Source organism: Aphidius gifuensis, linkage group LG2 (genome assembly GCF_014905175.1).
Source record: "Aphidius gifuensis isolate YNYX2018 linkage group LG2, ASM1490517v1, whole genome shotgun sequence".
NCBI classification, from domain to species: domain Eukaryota; kingdom Metazoa; phylum Arthropoda; class Insecta; order Hymenoptera; family Braconidae; genus Aphidius; species Aphidius gifuensis.
Window position 1 is genome coordinate 4,080,694 of NC_057789.1, and position 14,303 is coordinate 4,094,996.

Genomic DNA, 14,303 nt, shown 5'->3' on the forward strand with positions numbered 1-14,303 from the left:
AATAAGTTCTATTGTTGTTATAATTAATTTGTGATAATAAATATTAAATCAATTAATGTGATTAGTATACTTGAGGCGGGAGAGACATTCAACATGCATTTTTTTTTATACTTTTTTTGATTTATTTATTATTTCTTTGAGGTTATGTTTTTTTATTTAATAAATATTTGTGTTTACATTACCTCTTTTTTGTGTGTCGGCTTTGTGAATTAATATCTTTATTTTTTTATAAACTTTTTCGAAATATAATTACATAATTTATTAAATAAAAAGTGTATCTATTACAGTGCTAGTTATATATAACGGTTTTTTTTTTTTGTTGTATTGTAATTATTTGCAATTTTGCAAATTCTTGGAATTTTTGAATACGCGGGAAAAAAAAAATAAAAAAAAAAAAGAGCAACGTTAAAAATAAAAAAGGAGGCAAAAATATGAGAAAAAAAGCGACTCATAGTGGAAAATACTTGAAGCTTAATTATTTGTTATTTTTAATTTATATAAAAATAAAATAAATTACTTATTTTTTGAGTTTATTTACAATTAATTTATGTGATAAAATTTATTGGTGATTTATTAATTATCCAGCTGATAAATTAAAATTTAACAACTGCAGCATTTATTTACCGGTGAGTAAAAAAAAAAACTTTAAAAACAAATATTTTTTTTTTCATCTAAAAAATTGTATTTATTTTCTAAAAAAAAATTAAATAATTAAAATTAATTAATTAATTAAATACTTGATTTAAATAAATTTAGAAATGTTTAATTATTTTTGTTTTTTGTCATAAAAAATAACAATAAATATTTTTTCATTGAATTAAAATAAAAATAAAAAAAAAAATCATTGTTATTTGAATGGTTGTTATTTTAAAAAATAATACATTGTTATTTTTTAATTGTTAATTTGATGGTAATTATAATTTATGACATGCGATGAAATTTAAAATTTTTATTTCCTGCATTAAAATTATTATGCAATAATGCAATTATTTCATCTCGTTAATAAATCAGCTATTCGAATGAAACAATTTTATTAAATTCATACGTGTTTTGCTTACTAATCAATTGTTTATAAAACTAACAGAGTATCAAATTTAGATATTTATTAATTTTTTAATATGTGGTAATTTAATAACTAATGTCTTGGAAATTTATAAAAGCCATGCTTAGTTTGACATTGTCTTCAAACGCAACAGTTTGTTTGATAAATAAACTTTAATATTTGTAAGCTAAAAAAAAAAATTATTCTTTAAAGTTTATATGCAATCTCTTGGTTTAATTAAAAAATTGATTATTTTTATCTTTTTATTTATTGAGTTGAATGTTAAATAAACATGATAAAAAAAAAAAAATATTGAAAACAATAATTGTGTGTGTTTAGAAAGCTGCGCGTGGCTTATTTGAATTTTTTTTTTTTCAAACTGATAACTAGTCTCTTATCAATGATTTAAAGTGTATAAATATTTACTTTAATTTAAGAAAAAAAAAAGATTAATTATTGCAATTTATTTGTGCGTAAATGTAATATGGAAAATTCGAAAAAATTAAAGTTGTAAAATCTTTTACTATCTTTCAAGATAGTGGGTGATAATAAAATTATTACATTTGAATGATAAGAATAATTGATGTTAATAACAGTGTACAAGTGTAATAACATTGTTAAATATTTTAATAGATAAAAAATATAATAAACAATTTTTATAATTTTTCATTAAACAGTGACGAGATTGTAAATTATTCGATTTATCTCTGTCTAAATCTTAATAGTAATTTTTTTTTTTAAATTCTTTTTTTTTTTTTCAAACAATTACTGCAGTCATTAATAAGTTACAAGGTTACAATATAAATACAAAAAAAAAAAAAAAAAACCATTTTTACTAGCTATCAACAAATGATAACGAAATAATTTCGTTTTTTTTTTTCTCAGAATTTTTAAAATTATTTTTTTTTCTATAAGTAACTAAAAAAAAAATATAAGACTGATATTATTTTAGTTTTAATTATTATTAATATTTTCAAAATTTATAATAAAAATTGTATTTTATTTATTATAAATTATAATAAATATTAAGTTCTCCATAGAAAAAAAAAATGAGATGTTCAAAGTTTATAAATACAATGTCCAGTCAAAGTAGAGATATTTATATCAGTTGTATTTATGAGTGCGTCAATGTACATATTTATTTAAGTACACGTGCGCAATTTCTTTATAGTTGTATTATTATTTTTGTGATATTATATATCAATGACATTAACATGATACAATCAGCAATCACATAATTTTTTCTTTTTTTTTTTTACACAATTTTGTAACATGATAATCATTAATAAAAATATAAAAATGAGTCTGCCAAGTATTTTTAAATCGTAATGACATATTTTTTATTTAACAAACAAATATTATTATTAATTATTTCAAAGTATTTGTGTGTGTTTGTCTATAATAATAATGGAATTAAACGTGGTAAATTTAAAACGAAAAAGAAAAAAAAATAAAATAAAATTTCTATTTAAAAGTTTTTTATTTTTAGATAAAAAAAATTTATCTATTCAAACATACACTGTTATTTTTTCAAACAATTGATTTTTTTATATTTATTAGATAAAAATTATTATTATTTTTTTGTATTTTATTTTTTTTCAAATGATAAAAACAATATTTCGTTTTAATTTTTTTTCAGTCTAAAAATTTCGATTCCTTCTTTCGTTGTTTTTTATTACATAAATTATTTCATAAATTTATTAAATTATAATAATTAATATAAACAACCAAAAATTTATAAACCATAAATAACAATTATTAATTAATAATTTTATTTAATTTTTCAAGATTGAAAAATCGAAAAGGACAATATTTAAAGAAGAGACATTTATGATGCTGCCCAAGAATGATGAAAAGAAAAATCAATCACAATACAAACAATGGCTCGCAGCAATAGTTGGTAAGTAAAAAAAAATAAATAAATAAATAAATAATTAAAAACTATAATTTAAAATAAACATCATGTAAATTTTTTTTTTAACAGCAACACTGTCAATGGTTGCTGTTGGTACAGTCTATGGATGGACAACAACAATGGAACTACGTATAACTGGAAAAATAGAAAATTACAAAGTTCCAATTGTTGTAACACGTGATGAATTTTCATGGATTGTATCACTTGTACAAATATCAGCAATGATTGGTTCATTTTTAGGTGCATTTATTGCTGATTATTTTGGTAGAAAATTTAGTTTATTATGTTCAAGTATATTTTTTAGTATTGGTTGGTTATTTGTTATATTTGGAAATAATGTATTTGCATTATATGCATCAAGAATAATACTTGGTATTGGTGTTGGTATGTCATATACAACAAATCCAATGTATGTATCTGAAGTTGCTGATACAAATATACGTGGTGCACTTGGTACATTAATTGCAATAAATGTATTTACTGGTTCATTATTTACATGCTGCATTGCACCATGGACATCATACATGACAACAAATTTAATTTTACTATCAATACCAGTTATATTTTTTATATTATTTTTATATTTTCCTGAAAGTCCATATTATCTTATTAAAAAAAAACGTTATGATGATGCTAAATCGGCAATATGTTTTTTTAAAAATTGTTCAAATAATGAAGCACAAGAAAAATATAATGAAATACGTGAAAATATTAATGATAATAAATTAAATTATAATGATAGTATTTATAAAAATATTAAAAGATTATTATCATCAAATAATCGTAAAGCATTTTTAATTGTATTTGGTTTAATAATGGCACAACAAATGAGTGGTAATTTTAGTACAATGCAATATTTAACATCACTCTTTGAAAAATCTAAAATACAATTAATTGATACTGATGTTGCAACAATTATTGTATTTGCGGTTGGTCTAATATCTGGTGTTGTTGCAACAGCAACTGTTGAAAAAGCTGGTAGACGTAAATTACTTAATATATCAAGTTCATTTTGTGCAATAATATTAGCAATATTAGCATTTTATTTATTACATATTAATGATGGTAAAAATGATGATGAAAAATCATATGAATCATTTTTAAGTTTATTGCCATTAATTGCTGTTATATTATTTCAAGTTTTTTATCAATCTGGTCTTGGTACATTACCAAATGCACTTATTGGAGAATTATTTCCAACAAGTGCCAAGGGTATTGCTGGTGCTGCACTAACAATATCTGATGGTATTATTGGTTTTATAACTTCAAAATTATATCAAATTATTGGCGATACTTATGGACAACATTATAATTATTTTTTATTTTCTGGAGCTTGTTTTTTGGCATTTTTTCTCATATTTATTTATGTGCCAGAAACTAAAAATAAAACATTTGTACAAATTCAAGATGATCTTAAGAAAAATCGAATTTTTTGTTGTTGATATTTTTTTAATTTAATTTTTTTTTTTTTTTTTTTTTATATTAAGATTGTTTTAATTAAAATAAATCATTGTAAAAATAATTGTCAAGTAGATTTAATGAAAAATAAAAAAAAAAAAAACTAGCTATATTTTTGTAGCATAAAAATGAAAAAGAAAACTTATTTAATTGTTATATTTTTCTAGAATTATTAAATTTTTTAATAAACATTTATATTGTATATGTTATTTTTTCTATTTTTTATTATAAAAAAAAATTTAATTTAATTGTTTTTTTAAATATATTGTTATAGAAAAATGCGAATTAATTTGCCAAATGCGTTGAAAAAAAAATTATAATTTGTTATTTGTGGTATAAAAAATAAATAAAAATATTAATGAAAATTTTATTTTGCAAATATATATATTTATTTCGTAACATGATACATCAAGGTCATAATAGTAAGAAAAGATATCAAGTGGTTTAAGAATATTCAAGTAAGACTAATGACATTGCCAGATGTTTTAGAACGTGGTTTTGGAACAACAGTATTTGTAAATCTAATGACAACATCAATTGCAGCCATGTTAGGTGTTAAAAATTGTCCAATTTGTAAAACTCCTCTTGGTGGTGGACGATCAAATGGAAAGCCCATACTTTGAGCATCAGGATATTTTCTATCTCGTAAACCACAATAGCTAACAGCATCAGCACATCCAACTGGTGATGCTTGTGCAACTGCATCATTTCTAAAATCAGATATCATGATAAATACTGTCATTGGATATCCATCAGTATTTCCTCTTGGTACAAGCATATGTTGAGGCCATCCACATCCACAAAAATTAAAATCTTCAAGAGTAGAACCTCCAGTTGGTCGTTTTTTATCTAAATTACGGAAAGTTCTTTCAAATGGAATTGTTACTGATGAATCATTTGATTGTCTTTCAATGACATTTATTCCATTTTTGACTGAAAAATAATAATTTTAAATTGTTTTAAATTAATTAAAAATAATAAAACAAAAAAAAGGTATATTTTAATTTAACAAATAATTCATTACGTGTCACTGTAAATTTATCCATTTCAATCATAAGACTTTTTTGTGCACGGAATGTATATGGTAAACCATTTTCATCAAATTTAGGTCCAATGAAAATTCTACATGTTCCCAATAATGGTGTTCTGTTTCGATTATTAACTTGAATTCTATAACTAAATGGTGCATGATTTAAATGTGTAAATCTTGCAAGTAATGGTCCACGAGGAGCAAAATCAAGACCTCTTGAAAGATCAACATCACTTTTATTCCAAAATGTTACTAAATTATTAACAGCTTGATTTGCAGTAACAATTTGTACATTAACCATTTCTACACCTCGGAAATTAAGCTAGAAAAAAAAATTATAAAATAAATTATAAATTTTATTATTATTTATAATTAAAATAATTAATTAATTTTTCATACTTGTTCTGGTTTATATGGAGGTAAAAGATTTTTATGTTCCATAAATATGTCATTGATAAAAGCATGCCATCTGTAAAAAAGTGGATCTCTCATGGCAGTTGCTGAGTCACCCATCACACCAAATGATTCCTTTTTAAAAAATAAAATGTTATTATATAAATTTGACTGAGATAATGAATATAATTAAATTTATAAAACAAACCAAATAACGATGATCAGGATCATGAAGATAAGCAATAGCAACATGTCCAAGATTATGTAAATCACCATAATAAGTTGGATTAATTGAAATGGTACTTGCTTCAATAATATTACCCAGTATATCAATGCCATCTTTTTCAGTAAGTGGTATTTGTTGATTTTGTGAATTTGTAACAAAACCATGTTGTATAGAAGAAAATATTCTGTCTCTCCATGTATCCATATCAGAAAGATTAAGTTGTAAATTATCAGCTTCTCTATTAATATCACGTAAATATAAACCAGGTGGACGTGATGGAAATTGTCTGCTTGCCACCAATGAATCTAACTTTGGAAAATAACCTTGGGGTATTTGTTCACGTAAATTTACCAATCTTTCAGCTACTGCAAGACGATTACACAAACGTTCAACGTTGTATCTATAAAAAACAAGTAAATTGTTTAATTAAAAATTAAATTATTATTTCAAATAAAAAAAAAAATATTTACCTAGCCATTAATTGTTGATGCATGAAATAAAATAATTCACCACGTCGATCTTTGTTGACAATAGTTGTTGAAGCTTCAAATGGATAAACCAAATGCCAATGCCAATGATGCAAATTAACTCCAATATCTTCACGGAAATAAGCAACACGATGTTCAGTATCACGATCTGAAGCTGTATAGTTGAGAGGTATTTCAATTGGTTCCTGTTGATGATAATTTTTACAAATTGTAAATTTAAATAAGAAAAATATTTTTAAAATAAATAATATTATTACCCGTGAACCAGCTGGAATAAGATTAGCTTCTTCTCGAGCTCTTGAAAATATTGCACCATCTAGATACTTGTCAGGAAATACCTCACACAAAGATGGTATTGTTAAATTTTTGGTATCTGGTCGATGAAGAATTGCAACAGACAGGCAATAGATAAACATGTTGGGATTGAGACGATCACGTGAGTAAGCAGCAACTGACAAAAAATCATCATACGTTTTCATTCCAACAAATATGTCAATTAAACGTCCAGCAATTTTACGATGAAATGGAATAAAAAGAGAAAAATTATCACGTCTACCAAGTCTCATGGGAATTCTAAGATCAGGCAAATTAATTTGTTTGATATTTATTTTATTATCATTCTCGCCATTAAAACGATTGAATATATCAACTGCCATTGGTTGATATCTATCTGGCTGTTTAAAAAAAATATTAAATTATTAATTAACGGATATATTTATTTTGATAGAAAATAATTACAGTAAATTATTTTTATTTTTTTAACTTACCAGATATGTACTTGGTACATTGAAAGAAAGATTTTGATCTCCTTTTGGCACATAGACTGGCTCACATGGTCTATCATACAAAAGAAGAATATCTTTTTTAATAGTTGTCATTTTGTTTTTGTTATTTAAACAAAAAAATTACTACAGGTATTGTAAATTTAACTAGTCAATGTTAACTTGTCACTGGGCGATGATAATTTGATGCTTTTGAAGAAGCTACAACAGACTTTTATACTAAAAAAAATGAGGAAGCAGTGGTTTCCGCAAAAACAAGTATTGACAAAATTAAATAGGACAAAATTAAAAAACCACAATTTTTAAATTTATATATTTTTAAAATTTATTTATCATAATATTTCGTAACATTTAAACAGCTTGGTCAAATTATATTTCTATCAATTTTTCATGATTAATAATTATTTAATTAAATGTCAATACACTTGATGTATTGTCAACTCGTGGTTTTGCTAAAACAGTATCATTAAATCTTATGTTAATATCAACTGCTTTCATATTTGGAGTTATAAATTGTTCAAGTCTTGTTATTCCATCTTGTGGTCGTCTATCAAATGGAAAACCCATGCTACGTGCATCAGGATATTTTCTATCTCTCAAACCACAAAATGTAACAGCATCAGTACAACCAACTGGTGATGCTTGTTGAACAAGATCATTTCTAAAGTCCGAAATCATGACAAACAATATCATTGGATATCCTTCTTTACTTCCTTTTGGTACCAGCATATGTTGAGGCCATCCACAACCACAGAAATTAAAATTTTCAAGACCAGATCCATCAGCAGGTCGACCTGCATCCAAATTACGAAAAGTTCTTTCAAATGGAATTGTCACTGATGAATCACTTGACTTTCTTGTAATAACATTGCTTCCTGGTTTAACTAAAATTAATAAAAAATTATAAAAAATTAATTACATATTAACAATTGTTAATTTATAATTTTAATTAATTTACTTGTCACAGTGAATTTATCCATTTCTATCATGAGATTTTTTTGAGCACCAAAAGCAAATGGTAAACCACGTTCATCAACTTTTGGTCCAATGAAAATTCTACATGTTCCTTGTAATGTAGTTCTGTTGAGATTATTAACATTTATTCTATAATTAAATGGTGCATGATTTAAATGTGTAAATCTAGCTAATAATGTTCCTCGTGGACTAAAATCAAGACCCCTTGATAAATCAATATCACTCTTGTTCCAAAATGTCGTCAAATAATTAGCGCTTTGATTTGGTGTAACCAATTGAATAGTAGAAATTTCTACTCCAGGAAATTGTAGCTTAAAAAAGAAAGAAAAACATTGTTAATTGTGTTTTTTTATGTTTAAATAAAAAAATAAAAAAAATACCTGTTGTGGTCCATAAGAAGGTAAAAGATTTTTATGCTTCATAAATATGTCATTGATAAATGCATGCCATCTGTAAAAAATTGGATCTCTCATGGCTGTTGCTGAGTCACCCATAACACCAAATGATTCCTAAATTTATCAAGTTAAAAATATCAATTTATGAAACATTTAGAAGGAGCATTAGCATATTAAATTATTAACAAACCAAATAACGATGATCAGGATCATGAATATATGATATTGCAACGTGTCCAAGATTATGCAAATCACCATAAACATTTGGATTTGGTGATAGTGTACTTGCTTCAATCATATTACCAAGTATATCAATTCCTTCTTTTTCAGTTAGTAATATTCTTTCACCTCGTGTATTAACAACAGCTCCTGATTGTATTGCAGTATTTATTGTATCTCTCCATCTAATTAAATCATCAAGATCAAATCTTAAATCATCAACATCTCGATTGATATCACGCAATACAGAGCCAGATGAACGTGATGGATAGCCTCTACTTGCTACCAATGAATTTAATTTTGGAAAATAGCCCTCAGGTATTGGTTCACGTAAGTTTGTAAGTCGTTGAACTAAACCAAGTCGATTGCACAAACGTTCAACATTGTATCTAGCCATTAATTGTTGATGCATGAAATAAAATAATTCACCACGTCGATCTTTATTGACAATTGTTGGTGTTCCCTCAAATGGATATACCAAATGCCAATGCCAATGATGTAAATTAATTCCAACATCTTCACGCCAGTATGCAATTCTATGCTCTTCATCACGATCTGATGCAGTATAGTCACGAGGAATTTCAATTGGTTCCTAACAAAATCATTTAAATTATATACATAAAAATAAGTAAAATAAATTTTAAATTAATTATTAATCTTACCCGAGAACCAATTGCAACAACATTTGCTTCTTCTTTGGCTCTTGAAAATATTGCACCGTCCATATACTTGTCAGGAAATACCTCAGACAAAGGAGGTACTGGAAGATCCTTGGTATCTGGACGATGAAGAATTGCAACTGACAGACAATATATGAACATATTTGGATTGAGACGATCACGACAATAAACAGCAACTGATAAAAAATCATCATACGTTCTCATACCAAGAAATATGTCAATTAAACGTCCAGCAATTTTACGATGAGATGGAATAAAAAGTGAAAATTGATCACGTCTACCAAGTTTTAAGGGTATTGTTAAATCTGGCAGAGTTATTTGTTTGACCTCTATTCTTTCATCACTTTCTCCATTAAAACGATTTAATATATCTGTTGCCAAGGGTTGATATTTATCTGGCTAAAAAATTATTATAAATTTTAATAACATTAAACAACTATAATTTTTTTTCGAATTTTTAATTTTATATTTACCAGATAAGCAGAGGGTACATTGAAGGAAATATTTCTATCACCTTTACCAACGTAAACTGGCTCTGCTGGTCGATCGAAAAGAAGAAGAATTCCATCTTGTTTATTCGACATTTTTTTTTTAAATTAAAATTTGACTTTTAATATTTTTTTTCGAAATAAGTACGTTGACTTGTCACGTAGCAGTGTACATTTGATACTTCTCTCTGGATTTTTTTCTGCTTTTATACTCTCTTCTCCAGGAAACAGAATATTTATCTCAATTTTATATATTTTTTTTTTACAAAAAATTGTTATCAAATTTTTATCAAAGGAACCACAATACAGTTAAATTATTTATGTAATTAAAAATAATATTTAAATTTATCCTGTGATCTTGTGAATTTTCAAACATAAAATAAAAAGCCATTTATAATTTCATTAATAATTTCCATAATAATTTTATTTATATTTTCATTCAAGTATTAATTTAATAATTGACATTTACTATTGATATTATTACAATTATTTTTTTTTATCCTGTGGGAATTAATAAATTTTATATGTGGTTTAATAAAAACCACAAAAAACAAAATTATCTATGTATCCTTAAAAAAATTCTATTTAATTTATATTTCGCGAGAATAATATATGAGATGTGGTTTAGGAAGTTGACAATTTAAAACCAAATAAAAAATAAATTGATAACAAAAAATAATAGCAATATATATTTATTTATTAATTAAATTTGATACTCGATTTAATATTGGATAGCAAAATTCTTTCTCCATGATAATCTGTCATCAAGATGTACTTGAAAATTTTAATTTTTCGTTTCAGATGTACCACAACATTTAGTTGTAGTTGTAGTTGTAGTTTTAGTAAGCTGTTCACGAACTTCATCAGTATATTTAACAGTAACATCTACAACAGTCATATTGCCAGTTAAAAATTGATTGATATTTTTAATTCCAGCAGGAATTGGTCTGTCAAATGGAAAGCCCATGCTTTGAGAATCTGGATATTTTCTATCTCTCAAACCACAATAGCTAACAGCATCAGCACAATGTATTGATGGTTCTTGAATAATAATGTCATTTTTATAATCAGATATCATGACAAAAAGAATCATGGGAAAGCCAGTTGTTGTTCCTCTTGGTACAAGCATGTGTTGAGGCCAACCACATCCACAGAAATTAAATTCATATTCAGACTCATCACTTGGTCTTGCATTTAAATTACGGAATGTATTTTCAAATGGAATTGTAACTGATGAATCTGTTGACATTCTTGTTACATCATTAGTTCCAGGTTTAACTGTAAAACAAAATTACAAAATAAAACAATCATCTTATTAAAAATATATCATTTTAAATAATAATTTAATCCATTACGTGTAACAGTAAATTTATCCATTTCAATCATAAGATTTTTTTGATCAGAAAAATTCATTGGTGAACCATTATCATCGTACTTTGGTCCTATAAATATTCTACATGTTCCAACAAGTGGACCACTATTTGCATTATTAACAGTTATTTTATAAGTAAATGGAGTATAATTTAAATGAGTTATTTTAGCAAGTACAGATCCACCTGGTGCAAAATCAAGACCACGACCTAGATCAATATCACTTTTATTCCAAAATGTTGACAATTCATTGTCGACATTTTCATTTGTTGTGACGATCTTTACATTAGTAACTTGTACTCCATCAACATGTAACTAAAAAATTTCAACTATTATAATTATTTGTTTATTATAAAATCCAACTAAATTATTTACCTGGCTTGTTTTATACTGGGGCAAACGATTTTTATGCTCCATAAATAAATCATTAATCAATGAATGCCATCTGTAAAAAATAGGATCTCTCATGGCTGTTGCAACATCACCCATAACACCAAATGATTCCTTGAATTAAAATAAATTAATAATAAGCTTGTTTTTTTTCTTAAATTACTTTTTATAATATTAATAATTTATAACGTTGATAACCAACCAAGAAACGATTATCAGGATCATGACAATATGATATAGCAACATGTCCATAATTATGAAGATTACCATATAAATTTGGATTAACTGAAAGTGCACTAGCTTCAAGAATATTTCCCAACAAATCAATACCCTCTTTTTCAGTTAATAAAATTTTTTTTCCCTCCTTATCAACAACAGCATCTGATAAAATTGCATTGTGAATTTTTTCTTTCCATTGTTCAAGGTCAGCTACTGTGACACGTAATCCATCATCTTCTCGGTTGACATCTTTTAATGATAAATCAACTGGTCTTGATGGTATGTCTCTACTTGCAACTGATGAATTTAATTTTGGAAAATAGCCTTGAGCAATTGGCTCACGTAAATTTAACAATGATTTAACTGGACCAAGGCCATTGCACATACGTTCGGTATTGTATCTTTAATTTTTATTTAAAAAAATATAAAAATATTTTTAATAATTAGTATTGGTTGTATGATGATTAATGACAAATAATATTGATGTATAAATTTATTTTTTTACCTGGCTAAGACTTGTTGATGCATGTAGTAAAAAAGTTCACCACGTCGATCTTTCTTGACAGCTGTGTCACTTCCAACAGCTGGATAAACTAAATGCCAATGCCAATGATGTAAATTAATGCCAACATCTTCACGCCAGTATGCAACAAGATGCTCTAAGTCAACATCTGTTGCTGTGTAATTACGTGGAATTTCAATTGATTTCTATTGTTTAATTTTAAAGGAAATATTATTAAAATGTTGTTTGTTGTAAAAAAAAATATTGCAAGTCTTACTCGTGAATCAACTGGTACAATTTCAGCATGTTCTTTAGCTTTTGATATACTTTGTCCATCAATAAATTTGTCAGGAAATATTTCAGCACCTGTTGGTATTGGCATGTGTTTTGTTTCTGGATGATGAAGAAGTGCAACAGACAGACAATAGATGAACATGCTGGGGTTAACACGATCACGACAGTAAACAGTCAGTGACAAAAGGTCATCATAAGTTTTTGTGTTGAGAAAGAGTTTGATTAAATGATCAGCACATTTTTGATGAGATGGAATAAAAAGTGAAAATGCCTGGCGTCTATCAAGTTTCATTGGAATTGTTAAATCTGGTAGAGTTATTTCTTTGAGATTTATTTTTTCTTCATTAGTATTGGATTGAAAACGACTGAAAATTTCAGCTGCTGATGCTTGAAGCTCATTTGGCTATACAATGAAAAATGTTTAAAAATTAATAACAATTTAAAATAATAATTTATAGAAATTTTATTTACCAAATAGTTTACTGGAATGTTGAAATAAATATTTTCATCTCTGTTTCCCATAAATATTGGCTCTTTTGGGCGATTAAAAAGAGAAAGAATTTCTTTTCTAATCTTCGACATCTTGCTAACAAAATAATATAACTTTTACTGATAATATAAAATTTACTTTGATTAGAAAACAAAAAATTTTCTTCTTTTTATACTAAAATTTTGAGGACAAATTATTTTTTTTTTCCCCCGAAAATTTGTTCTAGTTTTTTGTTTACTATTCTTGTTTTTAAAAAAATATATTTTCGATGATTTTTAGATACGTCGTAGATCATCCGACAATAAAATGGCATGATCTACTTTTTACCTCCAATCATATTTATTCAAATGATCTCTAATATACTTTGACCTGTCGATATCTTAATCGATTTGTTTTGACTTTTGTTTACTTGGAAATACCAAAAATAAAAAATAACAATATCAAATTTCGAAATGAAATATATGTCACAAATAACAATGAAAATATTTAATTTAAAAAAATAACAATACTCCGATATTTTTATACTAAAATTGTCATTTAAAAAAAAAAAATTTAATCTATTTTTACAATTAAATTTTCAATTGAGAAAACTAAAATAATAATAATTTTTCATTAATTTTTTCCAATGACATTGTTTATTGAATAATATATACTTTGAGAAATCTAAAAATGAACATTCATATAATTAAAAAATGATTATTATATTAAAAATAATTTAATAAAATAATTTTCATGTTTCAATGATTTTCTCGACAGCCATATAATTTCTTTCTGTTGTAAAAATAAATTGTTTTTTGTGTTTTAATTATTAAAAAATAATTAAACATTAAATTTCTTGCATTTTCATGGAGATTTATTTAATTTTATTTTAAAATAATATATTTTTTATTTTAATTTCTCTTCTCACTAACAAAAAAATAAAATATATCATCATCATAGAAATTAT

General features: G+C 25.2%; 3 protein-coding genes across 7 annotated transcripts; 1 reads left to right on the forward strand and 2 right to left on the reverse strand.

Annotated features, from left to right (window-relative positions):
* The first annotated feature begins 553 nt into the window (after positions 1–553).
* LOC122848404 (proton myo-inositol cotransporter-like) lies at positions 554–4,780 on the forward strand. Of its 5 annotated transcripts, none has more exons than XM_044146470.1 (3): positions 554–626; positions 2,831–2,942; positions 3,027–4,780. In XM_044146470.1, the coding sequence occupies exons 2-3, from the start codon at positions 2,873–2,875 to the stop codon at positions 4,397–4,399; spliced, it is 1,443 nt and encodes a 480-aa protein (XP_044002405.1). In that variant the 5' UTR covers positions 554–626; positions 2,831–2,872; the 3' UTR covers positions 4,400–4,780. The 5 variants fall into 5 exon arrangements, with proteins under 5 accessions (XP_044002405.1, XP_044002402.1, XP_044002401.1 ...); XM_044146467.1 differs by lacking the exon at positions 554–626 and adding an exon at positions 1,191–1,224 and having other exon boundaries at positions 3,027–4,528; XM_044146466.1 differs by lacking the exon at positions 554–626 and adding an exon at positions 1,554–1,647 and having other exon boundaries at positions 3,027–4,528.
* Positions 4,781–4,866: 86 nt separating this feature from the next.
* On the reverse strand, positions 4,867–10,187 carry LOC122849390. The gene is made up of 13 exons (XM_044148086.1): positions 10,077–10,187; positions 9,586–10,002; positions 8,895–9,515; positions 8,690–8,818; positions 8,293–8,620; positions 7,746–8,218; positions 7,320–7,430; positions 6,810–7,226; positions 6,535–6,737; positions 6,047–6,464; positions 5,845–5,973; positions 5,440–5,767; positions 4,867–5,348 (listed from the first exon to the last, which is right to left on the reverse strand). The coding sequence occupies exons 1-13, from the start codon at positions 10,185–10,187 to the stop codon at positions 4,870–4,872; spliced, it is 4,164 nt and encodes a 1,387-aa protein (XP_044004021.1). The 3' UTR covers positions 4,867–4,869.
* A 688-nt stretch (positions 10,188–10,875) lies between these two features.
* LOC122849391 (phenoloxidase 2-like) lies at positions 10,876–13,449 on the reverse strand. Its single transcript, XM_044148087.1, has 7 exons — positions 13,324–13,449; positions 12,851–13,270; positions 12,577–12,779; positions 12,055–12,472; positions 11,838–11,966; positions 11,447–11,777; positions 10,876–11,369 (listed from the first exon to the last, which is right to left on the reverse strand). Exons 1-7 carry the CDS (start codon positions 13,447–13,449, stop codon positions 10,876–10,878), a joined length of 2,121 nt encoding a protein of 706 aa, XP_044004022.1.
* Positions 13,450–14,303: the final 854 nt, after the last annotated feature.

Excerpts from the sequence above, each read along its gene's own strand:
- LOC122849391 (XM_044148087.1), bottom strand. The coding sequence starts at position 13,449 with ATGTCGAAGATTAGAAAAGAAATTCTTTCTCTTTTTAATCGCCCAAAA. Across the intron at positions 12,473-12,576 it reads CATCAACAAGTCTTAGCCAG|ATACAATACCGAACGTATGT; the intron begins GTAAAAAAATAA and ends TAAAAATTAAAG. Across the intron at positions 11,778-11,837 it reads CCCAGTATAAAACAAGCCAG|TTACATGTTGATGGAGTACA; the intron begins GTAAATAATTTA and ends GAAATTTTTTAG.
- LOC122848404 (XM_044146470.1), top strand. The coding sequence starts at position 2,873 with ATGATGCTGCCCAAGAATGATGAAAAGAAAAATCAATCACAATACAAA. Across the intron at positions 2,943-3,026 it reads ATGGCTCGCAGCAATAGTTG|CAACACTGTCAATGGTTGCT; the intron begins GTAAGTAAAAAA and ends TTTTTTTAACAG.
- LOC122849390 (XM_044148086.1), bottom strand. The coding sequence starts at position 10,187 with ATGTCGAATAAACAAGATGGAATTCTTCTTCTTTTCGATCGACCAGCA. Across the intron at positions 8,219-8,292 it reads GGATAAATTCACTGTGACAA|TTAAACCAGGAAGCAATGTT; the intron begins GTAAATTAATTA and ends TATTAATTTTAG. Across the intron at positions 5,974-6,046 it reads ATCCTGATCATCGTTATTTG|GAATCATTTGGTGTGATGGG; the intron begins GTTTGTTTTATA and ends TTTTTTAAAAAG.